This window comes from Oenanthe melanoleuca, unplaced genomic scaffold (assembly GCF_029582105.1).
Source record: "Oenanthe melanoleuca isolate GR-GAL-2019-014 unplaced genomic scaffold, OMel1.0 S001, whole genome shotgun sequence".
In the NCBI taxonomy this organism is placed as follows: domain Eukaryota; kingdom Metazoa; phylum Chordata; class Aves; order Passeriformes; family Muscicapidae; genus Oenanthe; species Oenanthe melanoleuca.
The window spans coordinates 947717-966430 of record NW_026612650.1 but is presented as its reverse complement, the minus strand read 5'-3'; the positions used below and the strand labels follow the sequence as shown (position 1 = coordinate 966430).

Below are 18714 nucleotides of genomic sequence, written 5' to 3'. Positions count from 1 at the left end.
TTCCAACCCATGGGCTTGGGGTGGGCAAGTGTTCCTGAGGGAACAGAGATGGGACAGCTGGGCTGGATTGACAAGGGGGATGTTCTATTCCTAGTCACATTGTGATCAGCAATAAACTGAGATGTGGCAGGGGCAAAAGGGTAATAGGGGATTGGTTTCTTTTTAAAGATATTTTTTTTTCAGAACACCATCTACACTTCTGCCCTTGAATAGTAAAACATTTTCCACTGATAAAATATTTCCTGTGGATTTGTTTGCTTCTGTTTGTGGTTCTTTGGTTTTTGTACTTGGTTTGGTTTTGGGGGTTTTTTATTCTGGGTAGGTTTTGCTTTGTTTTCATTTTTGGTCGGGTTTGTTCTTTTTCCCTATTGACTTTCTTCCGATGTGTAAGTTTTTTCTCCCTTTTCATGTTGCTTGGTTTGCTCCCGATGGCAAGGCAAATTTAGCCAACTCACTCATCTTGCCCAATTATCTTTTGCAGTCATCATTAACTGGATGAGTTTGGTCACAGACTGCGTGCAACTTGGGAGCATCCACAAAGGAATTGAAAGTGCATTTCATGCCATTATAGAGATAATAGAAATGTTCCCCAGTGTGGTCAAGGGCTGGTCACTGTGGGATGTCACCAGGGAGTGGCTGCCAAGGGGACTCTGTGCCATGGATGTCATTTGACCCTCATTGATCAGCCAAATTCCCACCCACCCCATGTTCCACTCCTGCAGACCAGCTCTGTCCAGTCTGGCTCTGAGGAGAGCACAGCAGACCATGTCCCAGGCCTGGCTAAAGTCTGGGCACACAACATCCCCTTCTTTTCCCTCCTATGGGGGTTCTGCCATCCCTGCCTTGTGCCACCAGTGCCTGGAATGGCTGCAGGAGGATTTGCCACATGCCCTTCCCTGCTGAGCCTGACCAGTCTGTGACTCTCCCAGTGCCCCTCCCTGCCCTGTTTGCACACTGCTTCCATGTCTGCCCTTCCCAAGTGCCCAGGATCCTCTGGGATGGCTCTGGCCTTTCCAGGGGGTTTGAGAGAGGTCTCACAGTGACACTGCCCAGCCTTCTCAACATCCCTGACACCAAAGGCCTTTTCCACATCCCTCACTCCCAGGTCAGTGCCCAGAACACAGCACAGCTCTGTCCAGGTGCTCAGGGTCGTTCAGAAGGGAGGCAGTTCTGATTTCTCCCCACAAACCCCCACCCCAATGGTCTCTCTGTGCAGTCCATGGCCGTCCTGAGCATTTTTTCCTGGAGCCTCTTTGCCCAGGCTGTTTCTCTCTATGGAATCCTACCTACAGCCCAGCAATGAATTCAGGTGTTTTCCCAGAGTTTAGTGGCCTCAAGGCACCGTTTGTGCCACCAGAACTGTGCCAGCCCCGAGTGCTGATGATGGTGTTTGTGCTCACTCGGGTTCATCTCCCCACACACACATGATGCACTGCTGAAATCTCCTCAGTACAGAGCAAACTCAGACTGCTCATTGGTCACTTTGTGTCCCTCCATGCAGGGACAAACAACGTCCTGCAGGTGGGGTAGAGGCCAGTGCTGGGTGTGGTGGTTGCAGGGGCTGGTGTGGGACAATTGCCCTGGGGCACCTTCCCAGGCTGTGGCCAGAACAAAGACACAGCCCAGGCCCTGCTCTGCTGCTCCCTCAGGTCCATGCCAGGAGCTCTGGCTGTGCCAGGACACTGCTGTGTGCCCCCCTGCACACTGCCCCTCTGCCCCAGGCACTGGGCTTTGCTTTGCATTCCTGGAGCACATTGCTGACCTTAGCTCTGGAGGAGAGCAAAGCCTTCCTGCCCTGCCCTCAGGAGATGCCCTTTGCTGATGGAGCTGCTGTGCTGGAGCCCAGCTGTGTCCCAGCAGTGCCCATGGCCTGTCCCTGCCTGTGCTCACAGCACGGACATGCAGCAGGACAGTGACCAAGGTGCCAGAGCACTGCGGCCTTACAGGCACAGAAGGGCTGGCAAGGAGAGGGTGGAGTTGGGAAGAGCAGATGTGGGAAGAGCCAGGGCCATTGTCCCAGGCTGTGCTGCTGTGCTGGGAGACTTTTCCCTCCACCTCTACTCACAGGCACTCCCCCTGCAGAGACAGAGAAGGGCTGAGGAAGGATCTTGGACACACAAGTCACTTGTTTTTAATAAAATCCACAGGAAACAGGTCTCTTAAATGTTTATGTCTTTCAAAAGAAAGGTAGATATTAATGCAGGAATGCAAAGACTAATAAAATAATATTTTTTTAAAAAGCATTTCAACAGTAGGGAAAGAATAAGATGAAGTACCAGTGCAAAATAATATAGAGAACTATGAGAAAAAATCTGAGATTGTCAAGAGTTACATTCTGATGTCTCTGCAGGAAAACAGAGTGAATATTGCTCCTGAAGATACAGTCATCATTTTCCCCAGGGTAGCCTTGAGCTCCTGGTTCCTCAGGCTGTAGATGAGGGGGTTCAGGGCTGGAGGCACCACTGAGTACAGAACTGTGACTGAGACATCCAGGGATGGGGAGGAGATGGAGTGGGGCTTCAGGTAGGCAAATGTGCCAGTGCTGATATAGAGGGATACCACAGCCAGGTGAGGGAGGCAGGTGGAAAAGGCTTTGTGCCGTCCCTGCTCGGAGGGGATCCTCAGCACGTCCCTGAAGATCTGCACATAGGAGAAAACAATGAACACAAAACAACCAATAGTTATACAAGCACCAACCACAGTAAGTCCAACATCCCTGAGATAAGATGTGGAGCATGAGAGCTTGAGGATGTGTGGGACCTCACAGAAGAACTGGCTCAGGGCATTGCCATGGCACAGGGGCAGGGAAAATGTATTGGCTGTGTGCAGCAGAGCATTGAGAAAGCCACTGGCCCAGGCAGCTGCTGCCATGTGGGCACAAGCTCTGCTGCCCAGGAGGGTCCCGTAGTGCAGGGGTTTGCAGATGGACACGTAGCGGTCGTAGCTCATGACGGTCAGGAGGGATAATTCTGTTCCAATGAAAAACAGAAACAGAAAGAGCTGTGCAGCACATCCTGCATAGGAGATGGTCCTGGTGTCCCAGAGGGAATTGTGCATGGCTTTGGGGACAGTGGTGCAGATGCAGCCCAGGTCAGTGAGGGCCAGGTTGAGCAGGAAGAAGAACATGGGGGTGTGCAGGTGGTGGCCGCAGGCTATGGCGCTGATGATGAGGCTGTTGCCCAGGAGGGCAGCCAGGGAGATGCCCAGGAAGAGGCAGAAGTGCAGGAGCTGCAGCTGCCGCGTATCTGCCAATGGCAGCAGGAGGAAGTGGCTGATGGAGCTGCTGTTGGACATTGCTTCACTCTGGCCATGGAGTCCTGCTGAAGGAAAACACAGTGAGAAGTCAGGGGAGACTTTGCTGAGTGATGTCCAATCCCTTTTTCTCAGCCCTTCCCATGCTGCTCTGTGCCACCCAATTTTCCTTTTCTCAGAGCCTTTCCTTCACCCTGTGCCTGGAGCTCTGCTTGTTGCTGGGATGAGCTGGGGCTCTGCCCATGGACACCGAGGAGTCAACTCTGCTCTGCATGGGAATGGGAACATGGGCCAGTCCTTCATCAGCCCAAACTTCTCCTGAGGCAGAGGGGCTTGGCAGCATCTCTTGTCCCAGGGTTAAAGAATAGTGATGGCCAAAGGCAGTTTGAGAGGGTTTCCTGCTGTGCCCAGGGAGATCAGAGAGAGCTGTGCAATGCAAGAGCATTGGCTGTAACTCAGTGAAGGGTGAGGGCAGCTGTTCTCTCTCTCCATCTGTCCCCAGCTGCCCTTTCTGAGATCGAGGGCAGTCACTGTGTTTGCCTGAAAATCAGCCTGACACAGCTGAGAGGGACCCACAGCAGAGCAACCTGTCTCAGCCTTTCTCAGAGTTGCAGCCCCACTCCTGGCCAAGGACACTCCTGTCCCCCAGTGTCCCCTGGTGGCAGCTCCCAGCTTGGATGGCATCCCAAGGACACACCAAGGGTCCTGTCCATGGCACTTCTTGAGGAGAGTCAGCTCATTCCCAACCTCCCAGCCTGCCTGCCCAGAGCTCCTGGGGCACAGGAGCTGGGACACCCCATTGCTGTGCTCAGCCTGCACAGGAGGAGCCCAAGGGCTGGGCCTGAGCCTGCAGCTGGAGCTCCCATTCCCAGAGAGCCTGTCAGCAATGCCAGGAGCACCTGGGCAAGGCAAGGGCAGAGAGAGCCAGCCCTAAGGAAAAGCCTTTCCCTGGCCAGCCCTGCACAGCCCCTCCCAGGCAGCACCAGGGCAGGAAATTGGCCCTCAGGCCCTGGTCAGCAGGGAATGGCACATGGCAAAAGAGATGCCCTTCATGTCTGGTGCTGCTCTGCTGGCCCAGGAGGGCACTGAGGGCCCCAAGCCCGGACTGAGGGCTGTGCTGGCTGGGAGGGGACACCAGAGCTGTGCTGCTCAGGGCAGTGTCTGCACTGCAGGGAAGGGCTGGCAGGTGTCACATCTGCCCTGCAGCAGGGCTTCCCTCAGCACTGCCTCCCTCCCTGTCTGCCCATGGCTCTGCTGCTGGAGCTGTCCCAGCCCGAGCTGTTCCTGTGGCCCCGGGCTCCTTCCCTGCCAGAGGTGACAGAGCCCATCCCAGCCGCTGGGCCAGCTCTGCCCTGCAGCTGCTCAGGGGTGCAGGGATTAAAGACCAGCTCTCCCAGGCCTGGGCACCATGGAAAGGTGATGCTGGATGGATCTTGAGGATGGAGAGGTGGAGGAACCTGCTGAGGGTCCCAGGAAAACTCAGTGTGATGGTTTAAGAGCCTCAACCCCTGCTCTAACCTGCACAGTTGAGTTTCCATTGCCACCAAGCTGGACCTGGGAAAAGTGGGAGCACAGATTCAGGAAAGAAGAGATCCAAGCACAAAATTCCTTCCCTGAATGAGCTAAGAAATATCCCCTCAGAAGTGGCCTGAGCATGAGCTGGAGCTCTGAGCAGCCCTGGCCCACACATCACCCACTGCACAGCAGCAGGACCTGGGAGGAGTTACTCCTTGCACCAACAGCTCCCCTCTGCCATGCACTGGGAGCTCCCAGGCAGGCTGAGAGCTGCCCCTGGCAGGTGGCACAACACCTGGGCTGGCCAAGAGCCCTGAGGGCTGCAGGAGCTGCTCTGCAGGACAGCCCTGGGCAGCCCTGGCTACAGCCCCAGCTTCAGCCCCTGCAGCCGTCCCTGGCAGCAGGAGCCATCCTGCCCTGTCCCTCTGATGGTGCCCAGGGCAGCCCCGCTCTGCAGCACATCCTCCTCTTCCTCTGCCTCTGAGAAACTGGGAGAGTCCTCCTGACATATCCCCCAGGCTTTGGGGTGTGCTGGATCCAGGAGATCCCCCCAGGAGCACAGGGAACATTGCCCTGCACCCACAGACTCACCATGTCCAGGGCTATGAACATGTTTCCCCAAGTGAAGTCTCAGCTCAATGTCTTCCCAATCCTGATTGCCTCTAGCCTGTCTGTGCCTGGCTCCTGTCCCCTCAGTGCCTGTAGTCAGTGCCCTCAGCCCTGCTAGGATGGGAGAGGAGCTGCTCCTCAGCAGAAATGTATTTTTGAAGGTGTTCTTGGTTGAGCTTGGGAGCTACCTCTGTGCCAGGAGCCCAGACCAACTCAGCAGCACAGACACAGCACAAGGACATTAATGACTCTCTCAGGGCTTTGGTGCTGTTTACATCAGACTCAGTCCCTGAGAGAGTGTTCAAAAACTTCTGAATAACTCAAAGTGACATTGAAACTCCAATTTTTCCTGAAGTTTTAATGGGTCCCACTGAGGGACACAACTGAGAAAGTGTCCAAAGGTTCCAGTTAGAACAAAACACTGGTGGCAGTGATGACAGGTGGGGACAAACAAGGGAAAGGTGTCTCTGATGCTCAGCAAACCTGGATGTGTTTCAGGAATGCAAAGGGCCAAGGCCTGAGCCCCAGCCCCTGGCAAGGCAGATCCTGTCCCTCCCTCATTGCTCAGGGCTCTTCCCGGGCCACTGGGCTCTGGGGATGTGCAATGCCAAGGGCAGGACCATGGGGCGGCCCCTGCCAGGCTGCTGAGCAGGGACAAGGAGGCAATGAGGCCCCAGCACAGCAAGGCTCACTTGTCCCCTGCTGGCCTCAGGCCCAGGGCCAGCAGCCATGTCCCAAGTGCTGCAGGAGTTTGCTCTGGCAGGGTCTTTCAGCTGCTGCCCATCCCTGTGCCCTCTGCAGCCCAGGCTGTCCTACGGTGTCCATGCCCTGCGCCTCTGTCCCTGCAGGCTGTCGTCATCCTCCAGCTGCCCCACCTCGCTGGCCCTTCTTTGCTGACAGCTCTGCGTCCTTCCTACCTCTGCCTGGCCACACAGAGCCTTGGGCTTGATACCAAAAGGTTAAATTCAGTTTTTACTGTGCCTGTGAACTTTCAGCACAGGAACAAGGCATGGAGAGCCTGCTTTCTCAGCAAGGATGATTGGAAGAGAAGAAGAAGACATCTGGCACAAGGGAGTAGTGATAGAAAAACAAGGACTTGAACTGGGAACTTGGGGTGTCTTTTTTGGAAATGGGTAAATTTTAATACATATGTAAGGGCTTAATATGAGAAACACACTTGCAGAATCACTTGTCCACATAAGGTTAAGGGTTATCCCTCACTGGACCTAAGGCCTGAACAAATCGATGCCCTCTTTAGCATCAAATTAATATTAAGGACTTTTATTCTGATATATTTGAGATTTGGTGACAGCAGGCCTCACTAACCAGGGAGTCAACTGTTGCACTATGGAACCTCAAGTTAACACTGTGGGAGCTCATAGAACTAAAATCCATTTTGACAGACTGGGGCCACACGGAACCTCTGGTCCCTTGTGGCACTGCAGTTCCAAGGACACCACTGTAGCACTGAGAAACGTCATGGAAGCAGAAGTGCGTTGTGACAGAGAAAGGCCTCATGGATCCAAGGGCCCATTGTGACATTGTGGGGCCACATGGAACCGATCGTCCATTGTTGTACTGCAGATCCATGAAGGCCATGGTGACACTGTGGAACCTCCTGCAACACTGGGTGCATTGTGAACCTGCAGGGCCTCACAGAACCTAGGAGTCCAGTGTGACACTGCAGAACCTCACGGAACCAAGGTGACCATGTTGTACTACAGAACTACAGATCCTCATAGAACAAAGGGTTCATGGTGACATTGTGGAACCAAGGAGATTGTTGTTGGCAGTATGAAATCTCATGGAAACCAGAAGCTGCTCCATTGTGACCAAGGGTCCATTGTGACACTGAAGAACCTCATGGTACCTGGAGTCCATTGTTACACTGTGGGGCCTTGTGAAACCAAAGGTTCATTGTGACATTGCAGGCCTCATAGAACAGTGGAGACTATTATGACATAGAATTACAGAATAAACAAGGTTGGAAAAGACCTTTGAGATCATCAAGTCCAACCTTTGACCTAACATCACCTCATCCACCAAACCATGAGTGCCACGTCCAGTCTTTCTTAAAATGCTGCCAGGGAGAGTGACTCCACCACCTCCCTGGGCAGAAGATTCTAGTTCCCAATCACTCTTTCAGTGAAGAATATTTTCCTGATGTCAAACCTAAATTTCTGCTGGGGTATCTTAAGACTGTGTCCTCTTGTTCTGTCAATGGTTGCCTAGAAGAAGAGACTGACCCCCACCTGACTACAACCTCTGTTCAGGCAGTTGTAGAGAGTCTCACTGGAGACCATTGTAGCCATTGGGGCCACTGTAGCACGGCAGGGCCTCATGGAATCAAGGGGACCACAGTGACAGTGTGGGGCTCCATGGGACAAAGGGGCCATTCTGACACCGTGGAACCAAGGAGAGCTTTGTTATACTACAGGGCCTCATGGAACCAAGGAGACCATGATGACACTTTGAGGCCTCGTGGAACCAAAGGACCATTGTGGCACTGCACGGCCTCATGGAACCAAGGGCACAAGAGCGACACTGTGAGCTCCAAGGGACCAAGGGGGCATTCTCACACTGCAAACCAAGGAGACCATTGTGACACTGTGGGTCATCATGGAACTGAGGGTCCATTGTGACACACCATGGCCTCATGGAACCGTGGGGGCCATTTTTACAATTTGAGTCTTTGTGAAACAAAAGGGATATTGCGGCATTTCAGGGCCTTCTTAACCCAAGGAAACCTTAGTGACACTGTGGGGCTCAACAGAACCAGGGGGCCATTATGACTCTGTGGGGTCTCATGGAAACCATGGTCTGTTGTGACATGGCAGGGCCTCATGGAAGCATGCAGACTGTTGTGACACTTTGTGGCCCCATGGAACCAAGGAGTCCATTGTGACACTGCAAGGCCTCATGGAAGCAAGGAACCATTGTGACACTATGGGTCTCCTCAGGCCAAGGGGCAGTTGTCACACTGTGTTGCACCATTGAACCGAGGATTCCATTGTGACACTACAGGGTCCCATGGAACTAAGGATTCATGTAACAGTGCGGGACCCCATGGAACCAAAGGTCCATTGTGACACTGCGGGGCCTCATGGAATCCTGGAGGCCACGATGACACTTTGAGGCCTCGTTGAATCAAGGGGCTCTGCAGGGCCCCATGGAACCAAGGAGACCCTTCTGCCATTGTGAGTCCCCATGGAACCAAGGCTCCATTGTGACACTGTGGTGTGGGAAATGCAGGCACAGAGAACTCCCAGGGCCTTGTGCGCACAGGGTCAGAGATAGAGATGGATACAAGGTTTGATCTAAGACCTTGGAGAAGGCTTAGAGAATTATAGCATTAAAGTGAAACAGAGATGAAACAAGAATATAAGTTTGTAGTTTAAGTAAAAATATACAGAAATATATAAGCCAAGCAATATGTTAAGTAAGACAGTGAAAGATATTAAAGTTTAGCAGTGGAACCTATTATAAAGTTAGCTAAAATTTAAGACATATCAATCTAAGTTTGTGAAATGTTATATGGTTGGTTAAAAATGACACATTGCAGTAAAGCCATGAAAAGCAAAGCAATTAATCATTGGTATAAAAAGACTAGCAAGCTTTGTAGAAGTATTTGATTAACTAAAAAATTATATAAGGCATTGTAACTAAGAGTTAGGTGGCTTGTAATATTATGGCATTGGATCTAACACTGTTAATGTCTCACCCTTTCATGAGGCTGATGCTGTGAGACAATAAAACATCTTTTACAGCATCTCTCATAGTATTTCCATCCCATTATTGTGGTACAGAGGAGACCCCTGTGACACTGCAAGGCCTCATGGGAGCAAGGGACCATTGTGACACTGTGGAGCCCCATGGAAACAAGAGGCCAGTGTGACACAGCTGGGCCTCATGGAACCAAGGATCCAATATGACACTGCCATTGTGACACTGCAGGATCCCAAGGAAACCAGGGGCCACTGTGACACTGCGAGGCCCCATGGATCCAAGGGAATAGGTAACAGGTCTGGTTGGCTTGGTCTGACTGGTCCAACTGCCTTTGGCATCTGGAGTGAGGAGAGAAAACAAAGGATTATTTTGTTACCAATTCAATGTGAATCAAGCAAAACCCGTTTATTTTGCCTGTAAACATGGTTTATATTTACTTCCTCCCTTGGATTACACAGTCACACATTATTTCACTGGTAAGCTCTGCTTTGTCCATGTGTCTCTTGATTGGTAGCTCCACTTTGTCCACGAGGCAGGCACGCATCTTTTTCTCAATCTAACTGGTTGATATCTTAATTGTCATTTTACTCTGGTTGACACCCCTGTGTTTGTCAGCAACTTTCAGCTTCTTCTTTTATCCACTTTTTATCCACTGAGATAACATCATGCGGAAGGTTAGGCTAGTTTATTTAGGACATGTCCATTTTCCTGTAAATATGATCCCACAATTCCCCCTTCTTTTTTTTTGAACCAGCCAAACCTTCTTTATAGCATTTTCAATCATGTTCATAATTCCCCTAAGTATACATGGCACAATCATTAATAACAACACTATTACAATCAACACAGTATGTGCCTGAATGAGAATATCTATCAACCATCCAGTAATTCCCCAACCTTTAAGCCAAGTTTAGAGCATGTAGAGATTTGTCCCAAAACTGTACTGTATCTTCACAGTGTTGGCCTTGTTGTAATTCAGTATTTGAGGTATAGGAAATTATATCAGGATATCCTGTAACCTCCTTCCTGGAAACCCCAGTTCATGTCTTCCTTTCCGGTCCTGTGACCTTCCCCTGTGTCCTTGTACCCACCGGGGGTCGGATATTCCGGTCCTAGTCCCCTCTGTGTCCTCATCCCATTGGCAGCTAGCCAAAGCCACTCCCATTCCCTTCTCCTGAATACCTGGTTCGGAGAGAAACTTGCCCTCATTCTGGCCATGCCATCGCCCTGCAATAAACTGAGACTGAAAGAGCCTCTTTTGTATCCTTCTCCATCCATGATGCGATACTGTGTCTGATCTGAAGTAATTAGGAAAAAGACACAATGTAACTGCATCAGTTGGTGCCCAATCGTGGGGCTTTCAGTTTTGGACCCCATTTGGCTAAAGTGCCTGTTTTAGGACTTTAAAAGGCCCGTTGGGCTGTTCAACTCCCTCTGTGGGTCGGACCTGCTTTTTGCCAGCGCCAAACATAGGAGGGTGAAATCGGATAACTTCTCCGTGAGAGTCGGAGGAGCCCGTTCTGGATTGGAGCTTTTGCAGAGTTACGGCGACCGCACTCCGTCTGAGGAAGGTAAAATATCCCTTCGGGGAGGTGGGAACCCCTATCTAGCCCCGAGGTACTGGGGAGGGGGGGTTTTTCAGGTGAAGTAGCCCCAAATTCGCGGGGGAGGTTTGTATCCCGCGGGGGCAGCGGCAGCAGTCCCGCGTGGAGTGGCGAGCACGTGTGCGGTGTTGTGCAACTCCGCCAGCATTTACGTGCTCAGCCACTCTACCGGCGTGTGTTGCGCTATTGGCGTAAGCACGGGCGCGGGGGATTCCCCTCGGAGGAGTTCTCCGGGGCCGCCGGTGTTGCCGTAGCGACAGCCGCGTGTGGTAACAAAGCCCAGCACCCCCAATCACCTGGGTTTGCAACGGACTGCTAATTTGTAACTTTCTGCAACAGTTAGGGAATTGTGCATTTTGTGTTTATAACATCGGAATGGGGGGGAAATTTTCTGCACAACAAAAGAGTATTATTTCTCAGCTTTAAGAAATGTTAGATGCACAGGATGTTGTAATTTCTAAAAACAGATTAGAAAGTTTGTTAGCTGGTTGTCTCGAGAAGTTATAGAATTTGAAAAGCAGGATATCCATTCAGTTTTATTTTGGGACAGTGTTGGAAATTTATTGACTTCTAAAATACAGAAAGGCGATACCAAGGCTGCTTTATTTTTGCCTATATTTCTAAATATTCACAAACACTTATCACAATTAAATTCGGAATCTTCTGTCCCTGAATTAAAAGAGAAATCAGAAATACCTCAAGAAACTACTAATTCTAACAATCCCCCCAGTTATACAATGTTGCCGCCGGAAACTTCTAATTTAGAAAATCACCTTTCTTCAGTGCAAGGGGGAAAATCTGTACTAACTTCTAACAATATGCCTTTTTCTTCCAATAACCCATTCCTGCATCCAACTCCCATTTCTGCTCCATATCTTCCCAGCTATGTAAACCCATATTTCCAAGCTGCTATTTCTATATTGACTTGTAACTATCTTTCTAACACAGGGACAGAAAACAATAGGAGCTCTGTGAGGGCTGAGACGGGGGGAGGGGCAGCAGGAACGCAGGCAGAGACACAAAACCATTTAACCCCTAACTTGCTGAATAACCCTCCTCAGGTTTTTGATGCAGCACCAGTTAGTTATGTGGGTAGAAGGAATGGTAGAAGAAGCTACAAGCCATTCTCATACCAAGATAAAAAGGAAATTTGTAAGTGCAAAGGGAATTTGGGAGGCAAAGTGAAATATTTAAAGGGATGCTAAGAACAACTCTTTTGTCTAATGAATTAGTTCCCCAGGATATAAATGACCTTTTTATGTGTTTGCTAACTCTAGCTAAATATGAATTATGGCTTAATATTTGGAAACGTTCTTTAAGCAGTCTTTTAACAGAGCTTCACAAAAACCCTGAGCATTCCAAAGATCTGGATGATAATGAAATTACATTGGATCATTTATGTGGGGAGGGTGAAATTCATTGCCCTGAAAAGCAAGTTTGGTTATTATCTAAATTTATTTTGAATAAGGTTTGTGATGCAGCTGAAAAGGCTTTTATCAAATTACCTACACCTGAAGTAACTACTAGTTATGTTCATATTAAACAGCATTCTTCTGAGAGTTTTTTAAGTTTTATAGATCGATTAAAGACACAGGTGGAACGCCAGGTGCAAAATCCAGCCATGCATGCAGAACTGATTAAGGAATTAGCAGAGAAGAACGCCAATCAAGCATGTCGCAGAGTCATCTTGAGCTTACCACTGCATCCAGACCCGACCCTGGCACAGATGATAGAAGCATGCACACGCAAAGCAGAACTGCTCAGTGATCCTGAGAGGAACCCGAGTCCAGCACCTCCTAAGCCTCCAGCACCTCAACCACCACAGATGAAGAAGCAGCACATGTCATCACAGCAGCTAAAAGAGATCACCTGTTTCCAGTGTCAGCAGGAAGGACATTTTGCTAGGGACTGTCCTCAGAACAAGAAACAGAAGAAGATCAGTGAAACAAAAAACTAGAATTGAGGCGCTGGCCTGCCATAAACACCATAGAGCGCCAGGATATAAATTCTGCAGGCTATACTGTAGCAAAAGCCTCTCTCTTAAAAACAAAGGGGGAGGGTGGAAGGGACAATGTGGGGATAACAGATAATATAAATGTTAAATGTTCTTTTAACCAGGTCAGGCAGTCCTGTGGCTGTGTAAGGCTCCAGACTACCAAAGGTTTTCATTTCAGATCTGCTGAGTGGACCATCATTACAGTGGACATCTCAAGCCCCTTAATTGACATGACGGTTTGCCACATGGAGAGTGAGTATTTTGTTGTGGGAGACACTGCACACACACCTTTAGCAATTGAAATAGCTCCTATGATCATGAAGGGGAAAATATCCAGTGTTATAATATTAGCCCGTTGCTCTCAAGCACCTTTCTATTTGTGTGAGGGGCAAGTACTGGCCCAAGCCCTTTCTATTCCAGCAGACATCACAGCAGATGATAAGTCACCAGAGGTTTACTGGGCAGAAACAGTAAAGGAGGAAAAACCTTCTCTAGCATGCAACATGACACATGGAACAGATCACCTACATGTGCAGGGTGTTCTGGACACGGGATCAGATGTGACAATTATTCCTGAAAACTTTGGCCTTCACATTGGGAATTGCAACCTGTGGCTGGGCAGCTCCAGGGTATAGGAGGAGTTAAATTGGCAAAAATATCAAAACGCATTGTACAAATTGAGGGACCAGACGGCAAATTGGCCAGTGTTCGTCCGTTTGTAATAGATTACAAATGTCCCTTGTGGGGGAGGGATTCCATGTCACAGTGGGGAGTTAAAATGATAATTCCAAAAACCCCTCAGGATTTTTTGGAAGCAGCCACTGTAGACTGCCAAGTCCAAAAGCTAGCATGGCTAAGTGACACACCTATCTGGACAACACAGTGGCCGCTGAAAAAGGAAAAGTTACTGGCACTTGAAAAACTTGTAGAGGAACAATTGGCGAAAAATCATATAGAAGAAACACTTAGTCCCTGGAATTCTCCAATCTTTGTAGTGAAAAAACCAGGGAAAGACAAATGGAGATTGTTACATGACCTTAGGGAAATAAAGTAATTCAGGACATGGGGTCTCCGCAAGTTGGGATGCCTAGTCCCAGCATGTTACCTAGAGATTGGCAATCGGCAGTATTAGACATCAAAGATTGTTTTTTCCAAATCCCATTACACCCTGAAGATGCTCCCAGGTTTGCATTCTCAGTACCATCATTGAACAGAGAGACTCCAATGAAGAGATACCACTGGAAAGTGCTTCCACAGGGCATGAAGTGTAGTCCTGCTATCTGTCAGTGGTATGTAGCTTCATTGTTGTCTCCTGTGCGTGCACAAAGCAGGGAAGCTATAATCCTACACTACATGGATGATGTGCTGGTGTGTGCTCCTGATAACTCCATACTCCAACACACGCTTGACCTAGTAGTTAAAGTTTTAACCTCTGCTGGATTTCAATTACAGGAAGACAAGGTTCAAAGGATGCCACCTTGGAAATATCTGGGCCTACAGATCAATGCCAAGACCATTGTTCCACAGAAATTACAAATTAACTGTAACCCTAAAACTCTTGCAGATCTTCACTCTCTGTGTGGGTCGTTGAACTGGGTCAGACCTTGGTTAGGCCTCACTAATGAGGACTTACAACCCCTTTTTAATTTATTGAAAGGGGAAAGGGACTTACTGTCTCCCAGGGAGCTGACACCTGAGGCAAAAGCTGCAATTGAAAAGGTACAGCAAGCCCTGTCTGAAAGGCAGGCTCACCGCTACCAGCCTGAACTACCTTTCAAATTCATTGTTTTGGGGAAACTGCCACACTTACATGGTTTAATATTTCAGTGGATTGAGGGGAAGAGAGACTCACTCTTAATCATAGAATGGGTCTTCCTCTCCCACCAAAGATCCAAAACTATCACACAGCCACAGGAACTTATGGCTCAGTTGATTCAAAAAGCAAGAATGAGGCTGCGTGAACTGGCTGGTTCTGACTTCACATGCATTCACCTGCCAATTAAACTTTCTATGGAGGGAAAAAACTCTCCTGAAAGGCTAACAAAAGAAATGTTTGAGCATTTGTTACAGAGCAATGCCAGCCTCCAGATATCTCTGGATAGCTACACTGGACAGATATCTGTTCACAGCCCAGCTCATAAGTTGTTTAATGAGGAATTCCACCTCATCCCTCGTGAAAAGAGAAGCAGGAGACCACTCGAGGCACTCACAGTGTTCACAGATGCATCGGGGGCCTCCCATAAGTCGGTGATGACTTGGAGAAATCCTCAGACTCAGCATTGGGAAGCTGATGTTAAGTTTGCGGAGGGGTCACCCCAGATTGCAGAACTGGCCGCAGCTGTGAGAGCCTTTAAGCAGTTTTCAGAGCCTTTTAACCTGGTAACAGATTCAGCTTATGTTGCTGGGATAGTATCCAGGGCAGAGCAGGCAGTGCTCAAAGACATGGATAATGAGCAGCTCTTTAGGCTGCTGTCAAAACTAATTTATTTAATTTCACACAGAGAACATCCTTTCTATGTGATGCATGTGAGGTCACACACGGAGTTGCCAGATGAAATCACAGAAGGGAACTGGATGGAAGACACCCTTGCAGCTCCAGCTGAAAAAGCACTTCCTGACATTTTCCAACAGGCAAAACTGAGCCACCAGCAGTACCACCAGAATGCACCAGGTTTGGTCCGTCAGTTCCAGCTAACACAGAGTCAGGCCAAGGCTATTGTAGCCACCTGTCCCAGCTGCCAGCTCCAGGCCATGCCATCACTGGGTATAGGGGTTAACCCCCGGAGCCTAGGCAGCTGTGAGGTGTGGCAGACAGACATCACACACATTCCTAGTTTTGGACATCTCAAATATGTTCATGTGATTATAGACACATATTCAGGTGCAGTTTATGCATCCGCACATGCAGGGGAAAAGGCTGTACATGTAAAACAACACCTAGTGCAAGCCTTCTCAGTGTTGGGGATCCCTAAAGAAATAAAAACCGATAATGGACCAGCATACGCATCCAAGGAGTTCCTGGAATTTGTCCAGCAGTGGGGACTGGGACATAAGACAGGCATCCCCCACTCCCCTACCGGCCAAGCAGTGGTGGAACGCACACACCAGACACTAAAACAGGTTCTAGCTAGGCAAAGCAGTTCAACTGTGTGGATGTCTCCCCAGCAAAAGCTCTGTAAAGCTCTGTTCACAATCAATTTCTTGAATTGTTCGTTTGAAACTATGAGTCCTCCTGTGGTCCATCATTTTAACAGCAGTAAACAGTTTAAATTGTCTCAGCATCCACCTGTTTTGATTAGGGATCCAGAAACATGGGAAACCAGGGGTCCCTATGATCTAGTAACCTGGGGAAGGGGCTATGCATGTGTATCAACCCCCTCAGGCCCTCGATGGATCCCCAAAAGTGGGTTAAACCTTTTGTCCCAAAACTCCAGCTACAGCAGAAGGAGATGAGAAGCAAGTAACCACTGCTTCGAAAAGAAGACACCGCAGAGGGAAAGGAAACAAAAACCTCATAAAGGAATACCCTTTAGAAAAGGACTTATAACATGTTTTAAAATGTTTGTTTTTCCTTTTAGAAAAAAGCTACCCTCCAGTTAACCCTGTGAAGAACCCCATCCAAGTTGTCTTCCTGTTAGCCCTGAACAGTCTGGCAGCGGCGTGGATCGTCCCTCAGCCACGTCAAAACATCTGGGTAACCTTGGCACAGACACTCAAGCAGGAAAACATATGCCTGTCCACTGCAGCAGCAACAGACCCTATGTCCACCTGCCTAGTAGGAGCTCCACTAAAAGTTAGTGAGTATTTAGGCAGCTATGACATACACATGCCTAATAAAACACCTGAATTATTCACTATATCACCTAGGCAATCAACACAAGTCAAAGGTAATCCTATAAAAGAGCTGCTGCCAAAATTGCCCAAAGCACACCAGGAACCCCAAGAGCTAGAGCTGCTTGGTTCCTACCCAGCAACATATTGCATTCATTTTAAAGATTATCCAACACCTGCTGACACTAAGGGTTTCCATCACATCAGACAATTTCGCAAGGAATTTGTGGCCACCAAGTGGTGTACTAGTTTAAGTCATATTCCAGCTACAGATCCAGTTCATTCAAGTCCCAAAATTCTACCAAAGGGATTGTTTTTAATTTGTGGGGACCGGGCCTGGGCTGGAATTCCTTCTAATCTGCTAGGAGGACCATGTACTATAGGGCGGTTGTCCCTGTTAGCACCCAACCAAACATTAATTAGTAATTGGACACACAAAAGCAAATTAGGTAATAAAATACAAAAGAGAAGTGCTGAAAATCTGGACCCAAATTGTGATGCAGAAATTTTCCATTGGGCTAAATCAAAAAGAATTGCTGTGTCTGTATTTCTTCCATGGGTTGCAGCAGCTAAAGCTCTGGGTGATTTAAGTCACCTGGAGTGTTGGGTGGTTAAACAGGCAAATTTAACCTCAACTGACATCAGCTCCCTCCTAGAAGATGAGAAAGTAACTAGACAGGCAACACTCCAAAATCGTGCTGCTATAGATTTCCTCCTATTACTACATGGGCATGAGTGCCAGGAATTTGAAGGACTTTGCTGCCTGAACCTGACTTCAAAAGCTCCCAATGTCCACGCTGCTCTGCGAGATATGAACCACCTGATTGGACAAGTGAAGCAAGAAACAAAGGACTGGTTTAATGAACTGTTCAAGGGCTGGGGGTTTTCTGGGTGGTGGACTTCCATAGTCAAAACCATTATATTATTTGTTGTTATTCTTTTCCTTGTAGCGATAGCATTTGGTATCCTACGTCATTTAATATTTAAAGCCATTAATGGTATAATTTCTTCTACCTCAGCAGGCAATCATATAGAGATGGCAAATATAAAACAATCTAACTCTCCTGCTTATCACAAATGGTGGGCAAAATAATAAATTCGGACTAGAATTAGTTTAATATCATCCCCCTACTTAAAAAACAAAAAAACGGGGAGATGTTGTAATTCAGTATTTGAGGTATAGGAAATTATATCAGGATATCCTGTAACCTCCTTCCTGGAAACCCCAGTTCATGTCCTCCTTTCTGGTCCTGTGACCTTCCCCTGTGTCCTTGTACCCACCGGGGGTCGGATATTCCGGTCCTAGTCCCCTCTGTGTCCTCATCCCATTGGCAGCTAGCCAAAGCCACTCCCATTCCCTTCTCCTGAATACCTGGTTCGGGGAGAAACTCGCCCTCTTTCTGGCCATGCCATCGCCCTGCAATAAACTGAGACTGAAAGAGCCTCTCTTGTATCCTTCTCCATCCATGCTGCGATACTTTGTCTAATCTTAAATAATTAGGAAATAGACACAGAGTAACCGCATCATGGCCCAACTGATTTACATCTCTCTTTGTCCTTGTATTTTGTGTAATATTCCATATAATTTGATTCAGTAACTGCTTATGGTCTGACCTAAACATGATCAATTTTCCAATAGAATAAGTCTGCCTACCAGGTTACTTGGAATTTCAGCCCAGGCCCTATCTCCTCAAATCAAAAATACTCCATTGGGTAATTTTAATCCCTGTGTCTTGTTGTCCCACACATTGCTTTATACATTGTTTCTGGGGCAGTAGCTCTTAGAATCATGCCTTCTGTGTCTATCAAGTACTCTGCTAGGCTGTACAAAAACTTTTACTGACTTGCTATTGACTTAGCTGCTTTGCTTGCTGTGCATTGCCTTTAAAATATGGACATCCATCCTTTGGCCATAAAGATCCTAACAAATTTAATTTTTGTTGCTCAATCCCTGTATGATTCAATTGAATTATTATTTGTCCCATCCAGGAGACATTCCAATCAATCTCAGTTTTCAGAGTTTGGCATGTTGCATTAGCTTGAGTCAGATTCATTATTGCCCACGTTTTGTTTTTTACCAGACCCCTAAATTGTGTAGCCTCAAACCATGGCATCCCAATCAGACAGGTCCTAAAAGGATCCCCCAGGGTGGCCATAAGAAAACAAAAGGATTGTTGTCCT

The 18714-nt window shown here is 48.2% G+C and overlaps 1 protein-coding gene across 1 annotated transcript; it reads right to left on the bottom strand.

The window, feature by feature from the left end:
* Positions 1-1143: 1143 nt before the first annotated feature.
* Positions 1144-3294, bottom strand: LOC130265940 (olfactory receptor 14A16-like). The gene is made up of 2 exons (XM_056515281.1): positions 2383-3294; positions 1144-1242 (listed from the first exon to the last, which is right to left on the bottom strand). Exons 1-2 carry the CDS (start codon positions 3292-3294, stop codon positions 1144-1146), a joined length of 1011 nt encoding a protein of 336 aa, XP_056371256.1.
* Between the last annotated feature and the right edge of the window lie 15420 nt (positions 3295-18714).